General features: G+C 40.3%; 1 protein-coding gene across 3 annotated transcripts in view; it reads right to left on the reverse strand.

Annotated features, from left to right (window-relative positions):
- Positions 1 to 26,208, reverse strand: part of SLIT3 (slit guidance ligand 3) — a 465,006-nt gene that overhangs the window by 411,687 nt on the left and 27,111 nt on the right. For all 3 annotated transcript variants that reach the window (XM_088173839.1, XM_088173838.1, XM_088173840.1), the window contains one exon: positions 9,174 to 9,245. In XM_088173839.1, coding sequence (XP_088029965.1) covers positions 9,174 to 9,245 — 72 coding nt within the window. The remainder of the gene's footprint in view (positions 1 to 9,173; positions 9,246 to 26,208) is intronic.

Below are 26,208 nucleotides of genomic sequence, written 5' to 3' on the forward strand. Positions count from 1 at the left end.
CAACTGCAGGGGCTGGATTCAAAATGAAATCCTGGATCATTTATGACTGTATTTCAAAAGCAAACCTAGTGCATTTAAAAGTAATAGCAGCTTTCATTTTCGAGACCTTTAAGTGTCTGAAATACTTTAAACAGGCACGGCCTGTTACCCCTGTGAAACACATGGAAAAGCTCCACACAGCCTGACTTAAGCTTCCCATTGTACACATTGCAGGTTTCGAGAAGAAAACCAAATGATAATTAAAACAAGGAAGCATTTGGTCTTGCATTGTTTTACCCACCAAATCCTTCCTCATGGGGCATTCTGACTGGGCAATAAATCTCTGTAGGTAAATCAGGGTTCTGCTGCCATGAAACAACCAGAAGAGCTGAAGCCAGAAAACTGCTGATGGGAAATGGCCTTTTCTTTTTAAAGACACTGATGAAAATCAAGACTTCGTGTGCAGCACTTGTAATTTAACACTCATTAGTATCTCTGCACCAATGATCAGGTCCCCTACTTCCACCATCCACACACACTAAAAGAAATTCTCGTTATCTGCAACATATTTCCAAAGTATTTGAAAGGACTTTTACAAGACAATGAATGTAAACTCATCTTTGGCCTCAGGATGACAGTCTATTATGGAAAGCAGCAGAAATATTTACATTATCATTATGATATTTTTCCTGTTGCGTAGATGAGATGTCTGCACTTCGGGTCATCAGTTCAATCTGTTCCTACATTTGCTTTGTGTGAGGAAACTGCCTCAGTGTGAAAATAATGCCAAATGTATTCTAATCTCCTGTTCACCAAAAAGAAGAGAGAGTTATATTCACTCTGCATTGTCACCTAGTTGCAGTAATGACAATTTACAAGTGAATTTCCCACTGCTCATTCTAACCACAGACAAGACTCCAGCAGCTCAGAAGCACTGAGCACTCAGAAAACATTTTCCAGCTCCTTTCAGAGCACAGACGAAGGGGAGAGGCAAAAAACATTCACATAATAACTAATTGATTAAAAGGAAGTTTGCAAACAAGGAAAGCAATATCCATATAGCAATGCTGAGTGCAAGTACACCGTGATGTGCTGACATTTGCTGACTAGCTCTAATGGCAAGGCCAAAAAAAACCACATTAACAAAGCAAAAGCAGTAAATCTGACCCTGACAGACTCGGAGCTGCCCAGACTACCAAGGTTATCCAGTTTCCGGAAAAGAAACTGCCTATAAACCATCAGGTCAGATCCCCCAGTAATAATATACCTGTGATATAACCTAATTAATCTCCAGCTGCAAGCTCCACAGCCACTCAATCCTCTGTCAAGCCTGAAAGCAGCCGTGAGTGGCACAGACAAATCCACCCTGCAGAGCCCAGCAGCAGCTCCCTGGCCCTGCCACCACCACAAATCAAACCCCAGAACCAGAAACCAGCACTTCAGCGAGCTACAGAACTTGGACTGCTGCTCCCAGAAGCAAAAAAGCCCAAATTGTGGAGAGTAACCTAAGAAAACAGCGAGCCAATAATGCCCACCCACAACTGTTGTGTTTTGAGACATAACAGCTCAGTGATGTGAAAGCCCTGGTAACCAGAGGCTGAGTCACTGCTTTTCCCCCCATTTAAACTCATCACTCCGAAGACAGAAGTTGAAGGCAGTTAATAAGGACACATTTCAGAGCTGGCAGAGCACACACAGAACCCAGAGCCCACGTGTGCAGCTCTCCAGGTGGTGACTGACCACGGAGCTGCCCCTGCTGGGACTCACTCAAAGCAGCAGCAGGTTCTGCACAAGTTCAGAAAAGCCTCATTTTGCTAAGCACCTCCAGGATGCCCTCAGAAAGAATGAACTCTGATGGGAATTAATGTCTAATTGAGAGCACACACTGAATTTGTCAGTACTCCTTGTTTGATACTAAGAATAAGGGAAATTTTAAGCAGCAGCAGAAACTACTTACAAGGGCTCTGTTGATGCAAAATCAGGGACTGGACTTAGCAAGCTCACAAGGCTGCTGTTGGTGTTAGCATTTTTCAGTTCAGGATTGCTTTGAGCAGCCAATTACAGTATATTGACAGTATTTTTAATGTGCTATCTACAAGCCATGTGATTTGAAACTAGAATTTACCTGAGAGTGCTTTAAAAACCCCAACATCAGGAAAATGGACACCCAGCAGCATGGTTAAGGCTACCAAATAATTAAATGGCAAATTAATCCCACTATTTTGGAGCCTCCTGATTTCTGCAGCTGAATATCAATGGAAAGATGTCACCCTTCAAGTAGCAAAGGAAAAAACATTGGAAATGCAAGGCAGTAGTTACTCAGCTAACAGAGTAAAACAACTTATTTCCAAAGCAGACTTATGCTTAATCTGCATGTGTGGCATTTCTTCTGGAAATGTATAATCCTTTGCCACAAACTCCCTTAAATAGCTTTGTAATAAGATGACCTGATCACAGAAGTTGGCAGTAGAACCCTCCTTAGAAGGGAGACGCCACTAAAACCCAGCAGCAATTTTCACAAAAACACCCTTTCTTCCCCAGTCGTGCCTGTTTCCCTTAAGAGGGGAAAGAAGACATCTGCACACTATCATTTCAAATCACCAATTTCACACAGGGGAAAAAGCAGCACTGAAGAGGAAGCCTTCTTGCTTTTCAACATGTTTTCCTTTGTTTTCTACTCTCAAAATAATAAGTTTACAGATATTATATATTTTTTATTATTCTTCTGCACTAATTTAGGCAGAAGAAGATTCTTAGACTCTTCAAATAAAATTGGCGTGTACTTGTATTAAAAAAAAAAGGTTAAATATATTATTTACAAGCAGAGCTCAAAAGAAGATCTAGAATGACTTCAGCCTGATAAATGGTGCAAATGTCATCCAGCTATCTGCAGCACAAGCCCCTGACCTAATGCACATCTTTCCCAAGCCAGAAGTGCACCCCAGAGACCACCAAACACTTACTGTAATTATTTACTGTCTTCTGAAAAGACCTGCTGTGATCTATACACAGTAAAACTACAATTATTGGATGTGGATAGAGCCACAAAAACACCCTGTTACAAGCCCGTGCTCTTTTGTCATGGCAACACCGTAACTCAAACTCCTGCAACAATTGAATTGTCAGGATCCTGCTTTAATGGAAATGATAATGGAGCTCTGAGGCAGCAATCTGGGAGAGCTTTCTTTCTAGAAAGAGAACAAACAGAGAAATAAAGAGGACACACAGAAAATTTATGATCTGGTTGCTTTTCCAAGCACAGCTTCTAATGACACCCATGAGATGAAAGAGGCAGAATCTGACCAGGAGTCGTGGTTTGATGCTCTGGGCTGGCTGGGGATGGGGCTGGAGGCGAGGTTTTACAAGTGACACTGCTCACAGGGCTTCCAGCAGCAAATCCTGGGCAAATCACAGCCATGTGCAACAAACCCCCGGCTGCAATCAACATCTGAGCTCCACAGGAAAAGCAGGCACTGGGAAAATCTGGCACACCCTGCACTTGTGCAGTGCCAGGCAGGAGGCACTGGCTCACCTGGGCCAACACCTGCCTGCAGCACAGCAGTGTCCCTCCCACAGGGAAGGTGAGAACACCTTCACATCCATGTCTAACAAGGGCAGCTTAGTAAAGCACTAACTAAATGGTTCCAGCTGCTCCTACCAGGAATTATCCAAGGAAACTCCTTACACAAAACCAGATACACACACTGACACCAAGTCAAGGAAAGAGATGGCAAATAGCAATTTCTAAAAATAAAACACTGCCCTACTATGATTTCATTGTCAATAAAGTTAATATCCCCAAGTCAGGTCTGTTTTGCCTGTGACAGTCACTGGTGATGGATCTCTCCCTGCTCTTATCTCACCCCACAATTATCATTGCATTATATCTTCTCTCCCTGCCCTGCTGAGAAGAGCAGGGACAGAGCAGCGCTGGGGACCTGCCAGGGCCAGCCCAGCACACAACCTCAGCTGTTGTGTGATCCTGCTAAAACTGAATATTGCCTCTTTTTAAGGCTACTCACAGAATTTGCATTGTGTGCTGCAAGTACTTACTCACTATTTTACCCATCTATCAATCAACTTTCAAAATACTCCACTGGATAAGAAAAGAGCATCCCACTGATCCAGCTCTGACAAATCTCACACATTTGTACAAATACACCATGTCAACAACAAGCAACTCACTACAGAGTGGCTGTTCCTGATACTGAGAGAAATGCCATTTTATTAAAACAAATAACTTATCTACAATGTCTCCATTCTGCTGCTTGTGCTAATGCAGCCTACTTTAGAAATAACTATAAATGAATGTGATAAAATATTGGGACACCATGACTAGAAAATTTAAACAGGAAGGTATTGGGAACACCCAGCCATGGACTCAAATTGTCTCAGCTCAGGATCACAGGGCTCTGCTCCCACACTGAGACACTCAGTTTGGAATAAAATATAGATTCTGATACTACTCAAAAAAGTAAACAAATTCATTTCAGAGACTAATGGATGCTTCCACTATCCTGATATTCTGGTATCAGATTTCAGGATCGCTGTTTCCAGAGCCTGGTTTGCGCAGTCAAGTGACAACTAAGACAGTTCATTAAAAATAAATAGACCAAGCAAATGGTCCATGGCTATAAATTTGGAAGAGGCATTAATTCTCACTGCAAGACTTGAGTTTAGAGCCTAAGAGGTTTTTTTCCACACGTACAAAAGAGCTTTACCATGGCTACTTAGCAGCTAGCCTGAGGTATAAAGGCTTTAACAAGGAAACAAATATATTATTACATGACAGGGTGTTTGTGGGGAAATGAGCTTGTTTCCCCTTTTGTTTTCAAAGATAAATAAGTATCTCATGGACCCCCTAGTATACTTGTTTTTTAGTGAAAAGCAGATGCACTACAATCATTTTATACACCAGCTTTGCACACAAAGGAAACAGGATTCCAGCAGGCACAAATCTTTGCTTACAACCTTTGCAGAAAAATTTCATGACTTGTTTCAGATATAAGAAAGTAATTGCCTTAGAATCAAAACCTAGTTTTACAGCTGTTAAATTGCATGCTTCATTTTCTTATACTTTTTCTGTGCATTTATCACCTGTATTAAAAATATCTGCTCCTTTATGGATAGATATTAGTAAGTATCTGCAACTATTAAAAAAAAGATATTTCATACTTTTATTTCTCAATTCATTAAAAATATTTTTCCTTGATTCAGTTTTCTCATTAAAAGTGCCTGCATTTTGAATTACTGGATAATTATCCCAGATAAAACAGCTCAGAAGCTTTAAAATCTAGGCAGTGAAGGCAATAGAGCAACGAGAAACATTTCCACTAGAGAATCTAATCAAGGCCTCACTCATCATCCAACTTAAACTTAAAACCCTTATCTAAACCAAAGCAAATAAAATCCATGAGTCTCAAAGCCACTCTTTCTAGAAGAAGAAGCTCAAAGCCTTATGAGAAACTCATTTTGTGGGATGCCTCATATTCCATTGAAGGTTTATTTCACTATATATATTCCTGTTTGTAATATCAACCAGATGTGACAATGCAGCCTAACAAGCCCTGTAAAAGATGCAAGGATATCCTGAAGCTCAGAATTCAGGAGAGGCTCAGAGAAAAAGCCAAAGGTACCTGGAGTTGAAGTGAGGGTTGAGGACACAGTTATAATCTGAGAAGCATTCCAAATTCAATTTCAGTAGTCAGCAGAAAGTGGATTTGAGTGGGAATGCACTGTGCAAGACCTGGTGACACACACAGAACCCACCAGGGACAACAGCACTGCTGTCCCAAACCTTGAGCACGAGAGCCCCCAGGTTTTCCTGCAGCTTTAAAGCACATCATCAACATGAAACCTGCCCTGCATTCTGATTCCCAGCAGCAGCAGCAGGGCTGAAGAGATTCTGCTGACACCAATCTACACAGCCAAAGCTGGTTCCTCCTGTCAAGTCCCAGGTTTCAGCCTGGCTGACAGAACACTGAGAAAAGCCCTCAGCTGCTTTTTCAGCCTTTAACTACTCCTGCAACATTAACAAGTCTTCCCCAAAACCCTCCAGGCACACAAAATTCCTCCATGTTTAAGCAGCTCAGTCACTCCATCTCCACCACGTTTTACTCATGATACTAAACATGCTCAATTTTCACACTTTCATCAAGATACCAAACTTAGAATATCATCTTTCTATTTTGCTTTATCTTAAAAAAAAAGTTGAGCTTGTACCTTCATTAACAAAGCCATGGACTGTTACATTCACTGCATGCCTGCTGGAGAGGGCAGCTTCAGAATCACAGAATTCACCTCTATTTCCTCCATGGACAAGACTAGGAGCTCCTTGTTCCAATGAATAAAACTAAATCTTACAATTTGGACATACTGCACCGAGTTCTTGAACATTTTGCATTGTTTGAACTGTAGCAACTGTATTTAACAGTATTTAACTGTATTTAACTTTATTTATTTAACTGTACACAGTTAAAATACTCGACTTTTGGACTTTCTGCTTTATGAGGATTACAATTATTAAGAAGAAAATAATGGAGTAACGTCTGAGTAACTCAGAGTGAAGAGCTGAAAAATATGGCAGCAGAAGTACTATAGCTGTACCATGGAAAATTAAAACTAAGACCAGCACTATCTACACTTTTTAATGTTCATTTAAATTCACTCCTCGTAAATTCCACAGAATCTACCTCACCCCTGCATCAGCCTCTCTTCCCGATTTTTGTTTCACTGCTTTTATGCCCTTTCATCACTTTCTCAGCTCTGCTTTCTTCTGGAGAGGCTGGGTGAGAGCAGCTGCAGGGAGGAATGCAGGCACCACTGCCCCTCCACTCAACATCTGAGAGCAGAGGGGAATGCTGGATCCAGACAAGCCAGAGAGAACAGCTCTGAATCTACCAGCAGTGGGACCAACACAGCACCATGAAACAACAGAGAGCAACCATATATATGTGTGTGTGTGTTTTTACAGATTCTAGTAGGAAGTAAATTTTTCACTCTTATCCCACGACAGAAAAACACGCAACCAAACTACACTTGGAACTGTAACAGTTCACTTGAGCTAGGATTTATTTGCTTATAATACACACTCTATTTATATAACACTCGTATCTTCAAAAGAAAAAGCGAGTTTCTTCTGACAAACAGTGCTGAAGTGATCTATCTAATGCACTGCTCAACAGTAAGCAAGACTGAATGAATGTCAGTGAATAAAGACAAATGTTCTGACAGCATCCGTTGGGAGGCATTACACAGCATTCAGATTAATCATTCCATTCTATGGAACTTTATTACAATCTTTATATTCTAAAAGCAAAATTACTGCCCTCGCTGTTAAGGGCTATAATGTATCATGATTACAGGACCTATTGAAAAACACACTCGGTGGTGCTGAAGAGCCTCAGCTACTTTCACTTCAATTCTTTGGTTCCTGAGGACAGATGCACACAAGTTATCAACACACACAGCATTCCTCTGAAACCACAAATTACCAGAGAGCTCTTCCCATGATATCCAGGTACAATGAGACCACTCACAGAGCAATTTTCAACATGTTAATCTGGAATTTGTTGAGATCCAGGTGAACTCTATAAAAGCTTTTCTCTTGAAATCAGCATCATATCCTCAGACAACCAACCCACCTAAAGCAACTCTTCTAACAAATAAATACAGCTGGCACCTTCCAGAGACCAGAGAAAGGTGTCTGCAACTATGTCCCAGCTCACACTTTATACTCAAGCAGAGTTGCAAGATGCAAAATTTCAAAACCATGCAAAGAACATAAGGAAATGCAACCAAATTGTTCAGCTCAAGCAATCCATTCAGCAAATATATATATCTTAATGAATTCAAAAGTCATGACAAAAAACAAGTCCAACAAAGATTCCTCCAAGCAGATTTTAAGACTGAAAGATGGTTAAGGCTTATATTTTTTTATTTTCATACATCTGCAGAATTGTGGCAGTGACTTGTACAGTTTTTCATGAGCAAGTTTGGACAACACCAGAAGTTCGTTGGAGAATTTCTCCAAATTACCAATATCACTTGTTGCACAGCACTCTTCAGATTGCCTCTTTCAACATAAACCAAAATTCTCCTTTTTTAAAGTTATCTGATTCCAAAATTAATCTGCACTATCACCATGTGATTCGTATTTCCATGGGAAGAAAAATTTACTGTACTGTCTAAATGGTTTGTTTGATTGCACATTAATGCATTAAAACAATTATAAAAACTCCACATGAATGGAGAACTTTTTCACCCATCCTGTAACAACTTCACAATTCCACTAACCAAATTACAAGTCTTAGTGTCTGATATTCCATAAACAAACTCAAGCATTAAAAGAACAGCTTTACCAAATTTCAAAAAGCCAGTCTGGATCATGAGTTTAACTTTGGCACAATCCAAAAAATTATTTCAAACAGTTTGTGACTACTCCTTTAAAAAGGCAGATGACTCTTTTTTTGATAGTAACTACGCAGACACCTGCTCATTAATTTTATTCTTGTGCACTTTTTAAAAATGTATCTATTTTAGAAATCATCCAGTTATTGTTCTAACACCACTCTCTTCCTCCTCTCACAAAAAAAAAAAAAAAAGCCAAGTTCTCTTGCTGATGAAATGGGCCCTGATGCCATCTAAACATTTTATAGCACAGTTTTTATATTTCAAGGAAAAAAATCGTTTACCTCTCCATAATTCCTCCTCTTTCTGCCTGGCCAGGCAGGAGCCATAACTTTGCTGGTCTATCTGGCAAAGCCTTGACTTACTTGAAAAGATCATTTTCCAAACTAAAGAATTTGTAACTACCTCCATTATTTTAAAACAAGTATAGGCACTCTCCTTTTGTGGACATCTAGCCTGAACCAGATACATGAACCTGACACTTTCCATGGTTTCTGTAGCTCTACAGAGAGAGTTCAAAACAAATCACCTTGACGTCATCCTGGTGAATACACGAGGAACAGAAAAATTTTGTGGTTTCTCTTCCCTCTGGTATTTATGCTCTACCAAATTACAGCTACACACAAGCAAACATAACACATCCCCTAAAAAACCCTCACTAACTGGCAGTTTAATATCACAAAAATTAAACCTCTCGCCACAGTCAAAACACAACACGTGAATCTGCACAATAAGGAACATAAAATAGAAACACACCACAGAAAAATAAATCAGATTATACTTACAGCCTAGTTAACTTCTGTGTGTTCTGGAAAAGCAGCTCGGGAAGAACTTGCAATTTATTCTTGTTCAGACGCCTAAACAGTTACAATGAGAATAAAAAAAAAATAGATTAGATTATCTTCCACTTGACAAAGTTTATTCTATTATACATAAACACATGAAGTTCCCATTGCACTAAACCTCATGCTGTGAACTTGCCATTGGATGCTTTGTGCATTTTATTCATACAGGAGCCAGACTGTGTCATTTGTAGAGCACCTGCCCACATCCACAAGGTGGGGAGTCGAGGGACAGGCACCACAAAGTTTTAACAGGGATGAGCACACAAACATAACTTCTAAATTTTCCTGTGGATGCCTACTAAGAATCATACACTCAGCTCACTCTGCTTCAGGAACAGCTACTGGCAGGAATCTAGATTTTCATTCTCCTTCAAAAAATGTAGGCACAGTAAATTCAGTAACTTGACCAACCAAAATTATTCCCAGATTAGCCATTATTCCTGTAGTATACATAATTTCTTTTAGATTTTCTTGAAACTTCACTTGGAAAACCTGAGCACTGTTGTAGAAAATATGAACATATGGGTAACCAGATGACTACATGGTGATTTGAAATAGAATATTAATCCTGAAGATTCTTCCAGGAACATTTTAGAGAACAGATTAGTGTTTATATATTAGTCCCTTTTACTCACTCACTACATGAGTTTTACTCTGGTGACAACTTGCCAGTTTTTAGAAAACAACCATTCCAAGCTATTCCAGCCCTGTAACTATAAAAAGCACGAGCCTCCTCTCCATAAAACGTGTGACAGCTCTGCAAAATCTAAAAGCAGTTCTGCTTGGAAGACACACTCTTGCTCTTCAATTCTTTTTCAATGAAGACAGTCACCTGTTCCCACAGTCCTAATGAATGCTATTTGTATGGGCTGACCTTACAAACAACCCCCCTGCATAAAGGGGAAGCTGAGCTGTTCTGTAAATTCACATACCAGCCTGTCTTTGTGCCCCCTTTGTTCCCAATCCACCTTCCAGGTTAACTTTGATAGCAGATCTATTTTTGCTGAAGTTTTGATCTCCAAAGACACCTGGAACTTTTATAAACCCACTGTACTTAGCACCCCATATCTGCTTTCCAGTTTTCTTGCATGCTGAGTAATTTTACTATCAGAATTGAAGACATTTTGGAACTGAAAGGCCTTCCTGAGATCAAACTAACATTGTGGGGTTTCAAATGGCAGAGTTTTCACATGGCCACCATATGAACATGTCTTGGAAGATAAAGGGGTGATGGAGGAGAGGGGAATTTTAACTTCTCTTTCTGACACCTAGAACGGATCAAAGGCTGTGTCTGCAGGCCCACAGAGCCTGAGCACTGTGCATTACACACACCACATGAGAACCAATATTTCTATCTGCTGAAGTTATTTCCTGTGGCTTTTAACAACTACTCAATGGCATTTTTGAGATAAATGAACAAAACAGCAAATGAACTTCTAAAGAATATGAGAGATACTAGCCTTGCATTTGAGAAAACACACGGGAAGAATTTAAACTGGATTCTCTTACATCCACGTGACATTTCACAATTTTATACCTAAGTAAACAATCTTATTTAATTCAAGGTTGATGGCAATGTGCTACTTAGCCCTCATCAAAGTCATTATTTCAGTTAATCATGTTTATCTTTTAGAATAACAGGATGAAATAGAACAAAAAAAATTACTTATTCAGGGGTTAGCACTCCTCATCCATCCTCCTTCACCAAGGCCACCACTAGTCATTGAGAAACACTGAACAAAATCAACTTATTTATCACCCAAAATGCAAGAGTGCCAGTGAAATGCATCTATTACACAGAGTGTCAAATGTTTATTCCTGTCTGATTATCATTTCACATCTCACAATGTACACATAATTACACACTGCCAACCCAAAGTCATCTGACTCATCTCAAAGCAACATCCCAGGAATATATTTGAAGAATATCCTTTTCTCTACTTGCAAGGATTTCATAAATGCTGAGTTCATGCTTATTGTTTAAACCAAAGAAACTACCCAAAATCAGATTAAGTTTCTAGAACAGGAGGTTTCACACAAACAGGCAGACAAGAAAATATATGTACTAACAAGAAATCATATTTCCAGGTTAGCAAGCTTCAACCTGAGAAGTCAAACATTTACAACTTCCAGTGACACAACCCAGAGGGGGGGAAACCTAACATCAAGATTTTTTCTCTAATTTACTATCAAATTCATCCAGAAGATGGAACATCTTAAATTATTTCCTATTATTTGTATGGGCCAACACTCTCCTACCTGTGGTAGTAAAAGGACCAAGTTTGAAGCTGCCCTTTTTAACTCTCCCAAGCATTTTAACATCTCAACCTGAAGTTCCCTCCATCTTGATTTTCTTTCAAACATTATATGAAGTGACATCCACACAAGGACCCTTGCAAAGTTCACACTGTGACCTGCTCTTCACTAGGCACTAAACATTTTGTACGGGTCTAAATGTACTTAATATTTTCAGTATGATATTGTTATAAGTGAAATTCTTTTCACGCTGCAGAGGAGAGCAAACTGAATTTGTGTATCAAGGCCAAGAACTCAGTGAAATTCTGCCCTTGCTTTAACTTCTGTAAACTTGATTTTCAAACTCCCCCAGCACTAGTGGTCAGTGCTCCTGCATAGATTCCATCCTCCAGAAGCTTCAGGTGAGATTTATTTCTGCCACAAACCAGAGCTTGCAGCTCTCTAATGCCAGGTTATGTCACTAATTGATAAAGCAAATTAATGTAGCACCAAACACTTGAAGACAAGTGTCCATCCATGTCTTTTTACAAGCTATGGGACTCTCCAAACCCTCCACCACTTCCTAAGGTTTATTTCAAGTTTAAACTTCCACCAGAAGTAATTTTATTCATAGTTTGATTCTCAGGGGAACTAAGGAAATGAACAGGGGGTTGTTTCTGTGGAGCATCACCTACTGTATTATAACTTCTACTGCAATACCTACTGAAATATAAGACTAGATCACCTCGTAGAAACTTAGACATTCTTGATGTAGGACACATTTAACATGCTCATATTTATTATGTGCCAGAAAGTCACCACTAACCTAGGAAAAAAATCCCAATTACACCTCTTGTTTCTCTTCCTGGGCTTGAGAGAAAGAACATTAAGAAAGTCCTCAATACAGAAGTATCAAAGTACCAGACAGGATGTTTTTAAATTCCAAAAAAAAGAGACAGAGACGTGTTTAAAGATTATTTAATGAAAAGACCAAATGTTCTGAATGGTCATTTATAAGCACTGTTTCCTCTGGTTTGACAAAGAAGTGCCAAACATGGATGAGATGCAGTGGAAGAGTTCCTAACACATCATTTGACAAGAGCTGAAGTTTATCCCCACCTATCAGTATCAGTTCTAGGCCAGAGAGGGAAACTTCCAGGGCAAGGTGAAGCAAAGGTGAGGAATGCCAGCCCAGGGATGGAGCTGTGGCTCAGGAGAGGTGCAGAGCACAGGCTGGGCACACTCAGGGATCTGCTGGGCTGCAGCCCCTTCCCACATGCCTGCCTAGACCCATTACCATCCCATTACTGCATGAATCTTACTCCTGACAGCTCTCCAATTTTAATTACAGCAGTACTTTGGATTTTATAACAAAATGGTGAAGCCACATAACAGTGAAATAAAAGTAGTTCATAAACAAAAAAAGTCAGAATCTTGTAAAATTATTTTCTGGACATTGTTCCTGGGACTGTACTTTATTGACAAATATAGATAGTCCTGATTTTAAATTAGTGACTTAAAATAGAAATAACAGCAGGATATACCTGGAAAATGACTTTAAATCCAAGCCAGTTTTGCAGTTTTAAGTGGCTACATCATGGAGGAATGACAGGTCAGCTTTGTGAATCTGAACAGTAGACTACAAGTTTAAAAAAAATATCATCAAACTGAATCCCTGGGACTGCTCCCCCTGGGAACGCCACCTGGGATGCAGCACAAAAAGAAACCCTTGGAATTGGGCTCTTCCCTCAGGCTGGGAACACACCAGCCCTGCAGCCAGGTACACCCAGGGACGGGGAGGGATCTGGGGCACTGAGCCAGGCAAGATCTGGTCCACATTATTTGAGCTGGGACTGCTGGATGGGAATGCAGCTGCTCAGCCTCCAGTGTATTCTGAACTGGATGCTTTACAGCTAATAAGACCTGCAAAGTATTCCGGGAATTCGGAGCACAGGGCAGAATGATGCATAATCATCCAATGCCACGAACAGATCAGCTCCAGCGCTGGATCAGAAGCAGCTCTGGATGTGCACAGCATGGAGCCCAGACTAATAAAGCCTCCTGGAAGCTGAAGAACTGTGCAGAGAGGCTCTCCAGGAGTCATATCAGCTCTGGCAATACCTGCATCGAGTCAAATTTATTAACTCTGATTAGACACATGCTGGCTGTGCAGTCAACAATCCCCACACACTGCAGCTCCCTCCATCTCCCAGACTCCTTTAACCCCTGCCATGCACAGGAGACAGAACTTGGCATATTCTGTTTTGTTAGCCTGCTCCTCAGGTCCCCAAAAGTGACCCAAAAGAGTTGTCCAGGCACCAAGGGCACACAAAGTCCTGGATGTGCAGGCCAAGGGTCTCCAGGAGCTCCAGGGCATGCATGGAGCCCACCCCACCAGGACACTGCTCTCCCACCAGGCTCAGATTCACCCTGATTCTGCTGAAAGATGTTTAGGGAGCTGCAAAGGATAAAAGCTAAAAGCTCATTCTTCTGTCTGCAGGAATTCGGTGCAAAAGTCAAATATTGCTGCCTCTGAAATTATTGTATATCACTGACACATTCTTAATAGTTCTTACTAATTCTTCATACTAAATGTTGACTTCTATTCTCATATAAAATGAGTACATAAATGTCTGTAATTCACAGCTTTATCATGTTACAAACTGCATTTTCTTTCTTTATAACTCAAATGGCCTAAAATGCAGACTAATAGAATTTGTGACCCTTCTAAGTCCATACATACCCTGCTGCCCTCTGGTTCATTATGTTTTCTTTAGAGCAGCCCCACACAGCATCAAACACACTGTTCCAACACAGGACAAACACTTCCTCTCACCTCCCAAAAACATTTTGCTCATATATATAAACAAGCACCAGTTTCTGCCCTGCTGCCCAACTGGGGGTTCCTGTGTCCTGAAGGCAAAGGGGGAGAGGGAAACAACCTCTGTGTCAATCACAGAATATCAAGGGCCCTTAAAAAAACAATGGAGAAGTTATTAACTGTGAAATTCCTGCCTTCCTGGCTCCAACCAGGCTAATCATATTCCTTCCTCTGTCTGAAGCTGGGATAGGAGAGAAACTTAACTATTAAGATTCCCCTGATTATTAAAACACAGATCAAAAAACAACCATTGAACCCTGGAAAGAAGCAGTGCTAGCAGACTAGAGGAAAACTGAAGATGTTCATCAGAATCATTCTCTGACACAAACGGAGCAAAAGACCTACACTTTACAAAGGTTATTTTAATATTAATTATAATTTTGCTTTTTTCTTCTGGGTAACTTCTAGGTGTGTAAAAAAAACCCTCAATATTGGTAGGAAAATTTCCAATTTGTTCTTAAGGCAGAGGTCATCTCTTCCTGGAGGAGAAACTTTCTGATTTCAGCTGCATCCCTCATGCTCACACCATTGGATGGGTCACACCCAGTTCTGGTTCTGTTGTCTCCTGGAGCTCCACTCACAATAAGAGCAAAGAGGAGCTAAATTTAATCTCTACTGAAGGAATGATCAGCATAGATGGAAAAGAACAAAATGCATATGGAAGCAGAACTAGAATATTGCTCAACTTGCAGCTATTTTAATCTTTTTGCAAAAAGAATCCAAACCAGATTCTTTGCTACTGCAAATTGAAGGAGAAGACATTCCAACAGTCCTGCAGGGTTACACCTCTCACATGCAGAACATCCCTTCCTTCTCAGGGCTATTATCACCAGGGCAAGGCTTTGGAAGGTTCAGAAATCCAATAAACAGGTAAAAGGGGCATCTAAAGTATTAAACTTGAGCATTTCTTATACAATTAATTTGGATAATATGCAAAAGCTTGTGCAATCACAACCTTTGACAGCTCATTCATTTATATACAAGGTGTACAAGGAGAGGGTCTGAGAAGCAGCATTAACAGATCAACCCAAATATAATTGTGGGCAGAGCATTTTCAGCTTCATGCTTTCTTCTCACAGCTGCAGGACAGTTTTAGTCTGAGTAAGAAACAAATCAGAGAAAACCCAAACTCCCTTTTCAGTGAGAAATCTCCTCCCTCAAAGTCCCTTCAAAGAGGACTTGCCTGCTTCCCATGGACTATGGAATCAATATGAAAGCCCAATGTAAAAGCAATGCAAGCATTATTTATTCAAACTTGGCAAACTGTGCAGTTTTTCAATGCAATTTGATTTCTCATAATGCCACTGAGTCGGCTTGAAAATTTTTAATACCATACTATCAGTTACTCAGCCAAACTGCAAATATTCAAGGCCTGAGCAGCAACACCAAATTTACATGGCTGTGGAGGAAAAAAGCAAGGGACCTGGCTCTGCTAGATAATTTCACAGCAAAAATATATTCTGCATATTTTTGGTTTTAATTTTAAATATCTTGCAGTGCTACATTGACTAATATTACTGAACACATTCCACCCAGAAGTTTAAGCTGATACACAGGCTCAGACTTAAACCTGACAGTTTTATTATTGTTTCCAAATAGAGCAATTATCTGTTTTTAACCCCATAAATGTGTGATACCCCTCAGCCTTCAAATCCTGTCTGCATTTCTACTGAGCATTGCCAGCTTTGACCCAAATCAAAGCACTTCATATTTTTCATGAAATAAGTAGCACTCAGTTCCTTTCCACACAAGTTCAACAACTTTCAAGTTTAACATCCATATTCACATTTCTGCCTGTTACACAATTCATTCTCCAACAGAAAAATCAAAACTACAGTGCTTTTAAAGATGTTAAATGGGTAGCTTTAAAGGAGCAGTCCAGCTATTTCAGCCTTTAATATTCAGAAATTACCCAAGTAACTTTGGGTTCACTCCCCAGCTTGGCCATTTATTTTATTTCACACTCAGAACATCTGGGTCTCCCTTTTGGCAGTAACCAAAGTCCCTCTTTCTCCTTTGCTGTCAAGAGCTCTATGGCATCGTCCTTGGAGATGTGGCTCAGGAACACAATGCAGCTGAAAGGATTCCTGCAAGTTACTCTAAGGAAGAAGTGGTTACATCACAAGCTTGGGCAGAACCAATAGGCAATAAAAATGACTTAATGCATAAAAGACTCAAACAGAAAGACAAGAGTTACTGAACTCAAAGGAGTAACTCAGTTTTTCTTTGAAGCACTGGCTTGGGAAGCAGGAACAGGAGCACAGCCAATTGCCTGCAATGGTTTCACCAGAAAATCCTATTAGAGTCAAGAAATCCATTGTGATCATTAATGGAACTTCTCCTTTGCTCTGTATCACTTCCTCTTTGTAAGGAAAAACAGTCAAGATGCAGCACCCAGTAAAAGAAAAGTCAACCTTATCCATTACTTTCTGTCATCACCTCTTTATATTACTGCCCTAGGAAATAAAGCCAGACGATCTATAATGGAATTTCAATAAGGGCACTATGAGGGAGCCCAGAACAACCATATTACAGGATTATGGTGTGGGATAAATGAACTTCTTTATCCACGTGATGTGTTATTTCAGAATCTTTTACAAAAATCTGGGAGAGATACCACTGCAAGTTGCTAAGGGACCATTTTTTGAAGGAAAACTGTTTATAGGAGCTATAACTTTGAGATCCCTTATTACAAACTGAGCAGGCTGGGTGGTCCTGGTTCACATTTTCAAAGCTGTCACAAGTAATAACCTTTATTACCAACTTCTCATTACACTGAGGAAGATTATCTCCCCTCTCTCCGAAGTGCAGAGTACATGTCTGTGCATTTCAGCAGCACAGGAACTGTGGCTCTGTAACACTTCAGAGCTTTCAATATTAAAATCCATCTTTTATTTTTCATAAGTATCTCCTCATAAGAAAATATCTGACATTAGGATGGGGGACAGAACTACACAGATGGTCTCTGGCTGGGAACAAACGAGTAACACTGGCAAGGGAAGCAGGAGGAGCAGGTTTAAATTTCAACATTTTCCCAAAACCAACATGAAAAAACAAAAATGCCCTAATTACTTTCCCATGATCATAAAAACCTGCAATCAATGCCCTAAAGTGATACAGAAATGGACAGAAACCTTAGCACCAACCTAAGTGAAGATGAGAATAGAGACTCTTAACTGTCAGAGTGTTTATAGATGACAACAGCAAGAAAATCCTTTCAATCCAGAAGAGACAAGCAGAGGTGTATGCCCAGTCTCTTAACAGAGTAACAAGTCTACAGAACTACTGAATTACATGCAGTATAGGAGCTGATACCTGTCTGCAGAAGACTTTAATGTACAAAAATAAACAATTTATTTTAACTATCACCCAAAGAAACCAACAAAGCTTGATCTGTAAACCCTTAGGCAGAGATGGTCTCAGCTGAAGCTGCTTCTCAGCTTCTGAAAAGCTTTTGGAAAGTTCTCCTTCAAATCTGAAAAAATTAGGAACTCACACTTTGTAACTTCAAAATACCCATAGAGAATGATAAAAACAGGGTTAATTTTTCATTACTCCACTGACTAGGGTGAAAGGATCAGGAACATAATCTAAGGAACACCATCTACTGGAGTACCCCTAAATGCCTGTAACTTTTCATATTTCATCAATTTTTGTAAAGACAGTAATACAGACATGACTAAACCATATTTTTACACCAGTGAGTATTCTCTCCAGGTCAGGGCTGAAAGCTTATGAAGAAAGGAAAAAGTAAATTTTAGTGCTCACATCTCTAAGCCATGCTGCCCCTGTTGACAAGCCTTAAAAGTTTATATAAATATTATTTCCAGAAGTCAGAAATTGCTGTGAACAATTAGCAGGAAAACTTCTAAGTACAACTATTATTGTAATTTTTAGCAGAAGAAACAGAACCCCAGTCCTGTTTGAATAAGGCAACACCAGCCCTGCTCCCCACACCATCCATATATAGTAAGGAATGCTCAGGGCACTGTGGTGCTCCTTCTCCCAGGGATCTGTGCCAAGCAGAACCAGGAAAAAAGGAAGACTTGCAGGATCATCTCCTGCTGAAATCAAACTGGATGCTTACAGAAAGAGGCCATCCTCCCAAGCCAATGGAATGACTATAAGGAAATGATAAAGAGCACACTGCACACCTGAGTCCAACCTGACAACCAAAAGCCAATACCAGTAAGGTGCTGCCCTATTCAAACAGATCAAACAGAAACAGCTCAGCTGCTCTGTGGGAATTCCCTATCACAGCTCAGCCAAAGGACATCATCTCCTGAGGAAGCCACAAGGGCAACCAGCCACAAAATCCACCTTGTCTAAAAGCTGAGAGCACCCAATTTCTGTGATAATTATTCTGATCCACTTCTGCTTTCCCAGAAGGTTTTCAAATGCAGGCTCAGCTGCCCTGAAGTGTTCCAGTATCCAGCAGCACCCATTTCTCTCCTGTATTCCTGATACACTACAGGACATCTATTCCACTCAGAGTTACCAAACACAAGTATGAAAATGTATACAGAACATCCATAACATCTGCATGAACCCTAAAATCCTCTCCTTTTTTGGGGGATCCTCATACTAGAACACCTTCACACAAGCAGAAAGATCCAGAGAAGATATTATCTCCAAGGAACTGAGAGCATGACCCTCACATGAAGTTAAATATAAACCAAAATGCATTGCTTTGTTCTGTTCCATGTGGAAGGAAGGTGCAGCTTGAGGGGAGCTCCAGTTCAAGAGACACAGCTAAAATGGAGCTGAGCCACAGGAAAAGCAAAGTCAAGACTGTACTGATCTGATCCATGGCAGAGAGACTTCAAGACCTACATATTCGTGTATTCTCCAAGAACAAAAGGAGGTTAAGTGCTTTGAATTCATCATCCTTTCATTCAGGAGCAAGATTATTTAAGGATTGCTGTGCTCAACAGCATGAAATTCAGCCAACACTTATGGTATTTCTGGGATGGCAAGCAGCATAATCCATCTAATATGAGGAAGCTCAAAGAAGCAAAACCCTTTTCATGAAATTATTTAAACTAAATAAAGTTCACCCAAATAATTCCAGACCACTGCTGCAGCAGTTCTTACCCAACAGTAACAGACACTTAAGCATTTCCTTACAGATCTGGAAGAAATGACAGCTAAATCCTTAAGTGTTTTGCTTAAGCAAATATCCTCATAAATCTTCAAGTATATAAAAAACCTGCTAAAATCAAACAAACAAGCCACAGAAAAGAATAATGTTTAAAAGCTCTGATGTAATGTCCAGTGCTGATCAGCTATTCCAGCTGAGTTGTGGCTACACTGCAGTGGAAGTGTCCTTATTCCACTTGCTTTGTAACCACTGCTTTCGGAAGCTCAAGAATCCTGTGGTTACAGAACCTCTTGTCTGCATAAATGAGACCCAAATTTGTTTTTCCATGAGTTCTTGTGGGTCAGTGACCTATTACAAAAACGTTTCTGATGAAATCAGGTTCGTTTATTTTCATGTTGTTAAAATAAACCTCGTTGTTTGGTGGCCCTGGTCAGAAGTACTAATGCAAACCAAACCCTCCCACTGAAGCATTGCATCCTGCTCCTTGCTACTGCCCCCAGCCTCCCCTGAACTCTTCCTGTGTTTGGACTCCTCCTGTGCTGCTCTACTGACAGAGCTGCTAATGGCTTCCCTTGGAAAAGAGGGGCCAATTTTTACTTTTTTTATTTTTTTAAATGATGTTCGCAAAAGAAATAAAAGGTTTGCTCTTGGACCAGCCATAACCAAGAGCTTGGCTGGCCAGCAGTGGCTGAGTAATGGATAACTATGGAATTATGTGCTACAGACAGAGCAAACCATGAAATTTGATGGTATTAGTGCCCTCTAGGAGCCCACAGGACATAAACACAGCACCTAGGGACTATCCCTTTTCCAACTGTACATACCCTATTAGAAAATATCACCTCCACACAGCTTCAGAGAAGAAGTGGTTTCTGAAAACTATTTTCATTCACTGTCCCCAAAGGGTAAGGAAGTGGCAGATGCTGAACCATTTTAAAATTTATTTCAACAAGAGTCTCATAAAAATAAACACAGAAATAGGGATCTTGGACAAAACTCATGGACAAGAAAGATTGGGAGGGATTCATCTTTCAACTAATTTATAACACAGGTTTAATTTTTGGTTTTGGTGGTGTGGGGCTTTTTTTTTGGTGTGTTTTTTGGTTGGTGGGTTTTGGGGGTTTTTGTTGCTTTTTTCTTTGCTAAATAAAGATGGTTCAGTAGAAACCCAAAGCAGCAGGTAGTGCAGGGGACTCACAAAGCATCAGCTGATCAAGGTTCTCTGGTTCCTTTTTTACCTCTTCTTTCCATTTTACCTCCAGATTACAGGGACAAGCCCTACCCCTTGCAAGGGACTCACCAAGAGCAGAAGGATGACATTTTTACCATTTCAGAATGTTTGTGGCCCTCACATCAAGTACAACTCCAATAAAAGTTTCTGGGTACAGGAACACACATTATCACACACTGGAGCAAGTTTTGCCAGGCTGACTGAGGGATTGATTTCCTCAATTCATCTGCACCTACTTTTTCAGCCCAGTGCAGCAAATGCAGAATTGTTTTGGCAAATTGACAGCTTGCCATCGTTTCAACGGGGTCATATGGAAAGGAAAAGGCAATCTTTACGTTTTTTCTGAATGGATTGCAAGAAATACAAAATATTTTCAAGCACATAACCTGTATTCACACCACACCAGCTCACATGTGCAGGAAAGACCCATATTTCAATGCCTGCAGTAATGCTTGATTAATTTCAATAAAAATTAAAGTTATGAGCTTTAAAATAATGAAAAAACCCCCACCATCAAGATCCAAGCCACAGATGCCTCTCATTTGAGATAACACCCTGAGGAGAGCACATGACACAGCTTAGCACTGCTCTTTTTCAAATACTCAGCACCCACAGAATGACAAAGTCTGCCTCCAAAAAAAGCCCCAGATATTTTTTTTTTTCACGTTTCAGCTTTTCTTTATGCTTCTGTAAGTCATGTTCCCAGTGATGCTTCTAAAAATCAACTGACCTTTTCACCATGTGGTTTAAACTACTGAAACACTTAGAATAGAACCACAGACAGCTTTATTAAGACACTGAACAGGACAGTGACTTTCTGCACAAGAAAAACACAGACTGAGGGCATCTGAAAATGACCCAGGTTTTGCTTCTAGAAGTCATTTCAAGCTTGTTTTTGTTTCACCACACATGTACTCCTCTAGTGATCTATACTTACACTCGAACCACTGTGTCTCCCAAAAAAGAAACAAGTTCCACCTGCAAGCCCCTATTGGCAGGAGAAGGTAAACACTAATTAATCCTGAGATACTGAGACATGGACATTACAGAAATGTCTCTGTGTGAATATAGAATACTTGATTATTGTGGTGCACATTTATATTACACAGTATTCAGTTTTAACCATGAACAGAATTCATATTATCAGAGTTTAAGTAAAATAAAAATAAATCCATTTTTTATTTGGCTTTTCTAAAAATAACATTAAATTCTCTCATTTCAAGGTTCTAGTTACCTCAGCTCTGTAGATGACCTTTCGAAGAAAATTCAATGAGTTGCTAGGAATAATTCCTGACAAAAATGGTTGCTACAGACATGGAAGCAACAAAATTCAAAGGGAAATTCACATATTTTGGACTATAAAAATGTTAAGACAGTCTTAAAGCTTTAGTATGTTTCATTTTGGGATGTGCATTCACTGCTCACAGTACAAATGGAAAATGATTTAGCATTCATGGTCACTACTATTGTACTACCAAAATAAGGGAATATTACCTAAAATAAGGGAAAATTAGCTAAATCTACAATAAGGGGAAATGAGCCAAAATAAAGGAACATTTTTTCTGAGAAAATTGATAGAAATGATAGAATACTTTTTTCACCATATGAACTGGGTATCTGCATGAACCCAGGCCTTACTCAAATATTTTCTCCTATCCTTAACTGTTGTGAGAATCTTGACTCTATATGGAAATGTATGTAGCAGACATCCTGCAACATTCCCTTGCAGAAAAAAATGACTTTTTGTACTAAGAGCTGCAAACCCCCCTCCTCTCCCAGTTTTTTATTGATTGTATCTCTGAAGTGTGGGAACAGCAATGAGAGAGCTCCTTTAAAAAAAAAAAGAACAATAATCATTCCTGACCATATCTGATACATCACTTACAACAAGAACTGACATTTCTCTAAATTACTGGCACTTAACCAGTGTAAGAAAAATACATCTCAGTGAAATCTTCCAGAGCAGCCAGTGCACAGTATTGACAGATAAGTGAAGCATGTGAGCCAGATCCTGGGAACATTTATTTTGGCTGTTTGAGCCAAGAGCAGCACATAATGCTGAACCAAAAGCAATACACAATTAACGAGCTTCCTTCCAAGAATTAACGAAGGTGAGCTGTCAGCGTGTGCCAAGGTGAGACTGGACACAAGGTGGTACCTGCCTTCCTCCCCAGTGGTGGCTGACTGAAGTGAGCACTACTCACAATCTGTTAATATTTATTTTACTATTTTATCCTTTTATTTGTAGACACACACACACTCCCCCATATAGATCCACAAGAGCCACTCCATCCTTGTTACTGGTTTTGTCCTGTGTGGGCTCAGCAATCCCCCATTTGCATCTTGCATAGCAGTTTCCATCATATCTCATGAATAAAATTTGTATTTATTATTTTATCTTCTTTTTGTAATTCACATTCCTCAGGGAAGCTACTGAATTTGCCTGGGTTTTGTTAAGCAAGTCTTATAAGAAACAGGAATTCCTGACTGATGATTTGACAGGTCTCCTCTAAAGTCAGGTATCCTGTGTGAGCTCCTGCAGGGATGAAGGGCAGCTGGAAGTCCATTAAATACCTCTGCTCCAGGCATGATAAAACAGCAGCCAAAGCACCTCAGCCCTCTCCATGGAAAGGCAGAATTACCTGATAATTAAAAGGTGGTCAGCTAGTTCAGCAGGGGCAGAATTACATTTGGAAAAGAGAGGGAGCTCTGTTCCTTACAACAGGTGAAAATCAGCAAGTCCCCATTTCTGGGACTGACTTGGAGCCCATCCCATTTCCAGCAGTGCCAATTTGCAGCTGCACTCAGGGCAAGGATGGATCATCCTCCTCTGCCAGTTTTCCATCTTTTCCACCTGGATTTCTCAGCTGGATGGGGGTCGGTGTCTCCAGCAGCCCTGGGTGGGGGTGCCTTTGGTGAGGCTGCTCTGTGCACTCTGTGGGAAGGGAACAGCCCTGCAGGTACAGCTGAGCCTCCCCCCAGCCTCCTGCTTCTGAGCCAGCAGCAGGATCAGACTGTGCAGCCCTGGGCAACGACAGGAATAAGAAATCTCTGAAGATGGAGAGCTGCTACATGAGGGTGTTGCTGCTACTCTATGGCTGTCAGGGTCAGAAAACAGCAGGTGAAGTAGTGATGAGGACATGGCCACCCTAAAACAGTAAAAACTGCATTACAGCCCCTAGAAACTGCAGACCCATACTCCAAAGCAACACAATTCTTGAACAAAGTAGTCAGACTCTACTCATGCAAGTTAAAATTAGTCCCTCCAAATAAATTCATGAATTTATCATGTATTTTTCAGAGACGTTGTTTGAAAGGGAAGCCCTGAACAAACCCCAGACTTGAGAGTAAAAACGAATGGAAGGGACTGAAATAACACTAGAAAAATTCTGCAGCACCAAGTGCTCCAATCTCCATGGCTGTCCCATCAGCATCCAGGAATAAAACCAATAACACCCTGTCAGATACTCCCACCCAAAACATTCTGGCTTGTCATGTTGGACTTCTCACAACGTAAACAGTCACACAGACACTCATGTGAAAAGCAATGCTAAATTTGCTTGAAAATGCAAGGTAAGAGAGACTGCTTTGTCAGATGTTAATTACAGGACTCTTTTTTTTTATGACTGGAATAATTTCTCAGAGGATGTGGGGAAAAATGTTACAAACAATATTAATTAAATATTAACCAATATCAATAAATATTACTTAAATTTGCAGGCATCAGCCAATGCAACAAGGAGCTTCATATTGCTGAGCTCACAGCTGCAGGCAGCACAAGAACCAAGAACTGATCTATCCTTCTAACCAGGAGACCAGAACACACCTCCAGGTGTCACAGAGGGAATTTCAGTTTTGTTTGTTCTTTGCCAGCTCCCACAAAGAGTGGTTCAGTTTACAAGTGGTCTCTGATAGAAAAAGTTTTCCCCCATTTACAAAAGATGGCACCACTGACACCCAGACTGTGACCTGGGATTAGACACCACAGGATCGTTTTTTTGTGTGAAGGCAGCTGCTGCAGCAGGAATTCTGCCCAGCAGGAAAGTGCAGCTCAGGTTTTGACACATCCCACAGCCACTTCCTCAGGAGCTCAGGGGGATGCTGCTGTCTTTGGTGTGAAAGCAGAGAATCCATCAGTCCCATGGGCAAAGAGACACCTCCAGCAGCCCCTGGGCAGCAAACCTGGTACTAAACCAACTCACCTGTGGTACCTGGAGCAGCAAGAGGGAAATAGGCAATTGATAAAACTGATTAAATACCCAGCCACAGCTCTAAATCCATTTTAGGGTGTTTTTGTTCTCCTGAATTTCCAGATAAGCATTTTGTGAGCACGGATTTCCAATGGGATGTGTTACCCACCATGCCACGGGAAAATGGGAACCGAAAACAAGGAGGTTTTTTTATTTTTTCTGAAAGGTTAGATTTGAACTGTGTGACATCTTTAGAGATCCATGTGGCCTCTGAAACGTGCAGTGCATGCAGCTCCAGCAGAAACATCCCAACTGCACACACTGCAAACCTTGTGTAAACACCCTGGACTGGTCCTTGCTGCCAAGGACTGGCTTTTGTTTACAGCAGCAAAGAACTGCCCAACGCTTTTATTACTTTCCCAGCTACTCTGAAGCACCTACAATCTCTCCACTCAGCACGGTAATTGTGGAAGATGCTTTTTGTATTACATGATTTATTTAAAGCATGTTCAATCTCAATTTATGAAATCCAGATTGTGAAGCACCACATAACAATTTATTCTTTGCCTTAGCATCTTTGGTCACTAATAGCAATTTTACAGTACACTGTGCCAAATAAATACACTTTAATACCTCAATCAAGAGTTTGAGAAGCTGCTTACAAAGACTCAATGCACAGTAGCATCACTGCAGTTTAAAATCAAACATAATTTCCATTTTGACCTCTGTCTTCACACACACACCAAACCAAAACCATACCAGGGTTAAAATCTGGATTCTAGCTTTTTGCTATTTTCTTAGACCTAATTATTTTTCCCAACTTTGAGAAGATTTGATTTGGCCACGCTTATACATTTTTCCCCCCTCCCCTAAACAACAAAAACACAGTTTTAGTGTTTTCAGATGTTGAGACCTTTTATGCTTGCTAAAGACACTAATTTGAGTAGAAAGAAGCAGCCATCAGCCAAAGTCCATTCTTTTGAAGATTACAGAGCTACGTGACGATTTCTGGCAGTTGGCCGTGGAAAAGTCAGGATCTGTTGGTGTCTTATATCCTGCCTCATTTTTCACAGAAATGTGTGACATACATCTGGCTCTGGAAGAAATGTCAGTTCATCTTTCAGGCCCACCAATTCGCCTCTTGATTCTCTTGGCATGTGAAATTTCATCATCATTTATCCTAAAATCCTACACGGTGTTAATAGCAAAGCATTAAACTGAAATGCTAAAATCCAAAATGGGGGTCAGCTACCTCACCACTGATTTTTATGCTCTAGAATAAAGCTGTACAACCTTGCTGCAATAAAAGCACTGGAAACATTTTGGCTTTTCCACTG

The sequence above is a fragment of the Sturnus vulgaris genome, chromosome 15 (assembly GCF_052056855.1).
Source record: "Sturnus vulgaris isolate bStuVul1 chromosome 15, bStuVul1.hap1, whole genome shotgun sequence".
In the NCBI taxonomy this organism is placed as follows: domain Eukaryota; kingdom Metazoa; phylum Chordata; class Aves; order Passeriformes; family Sturnidae; genus Sturnus; species Sturnus vulgaris.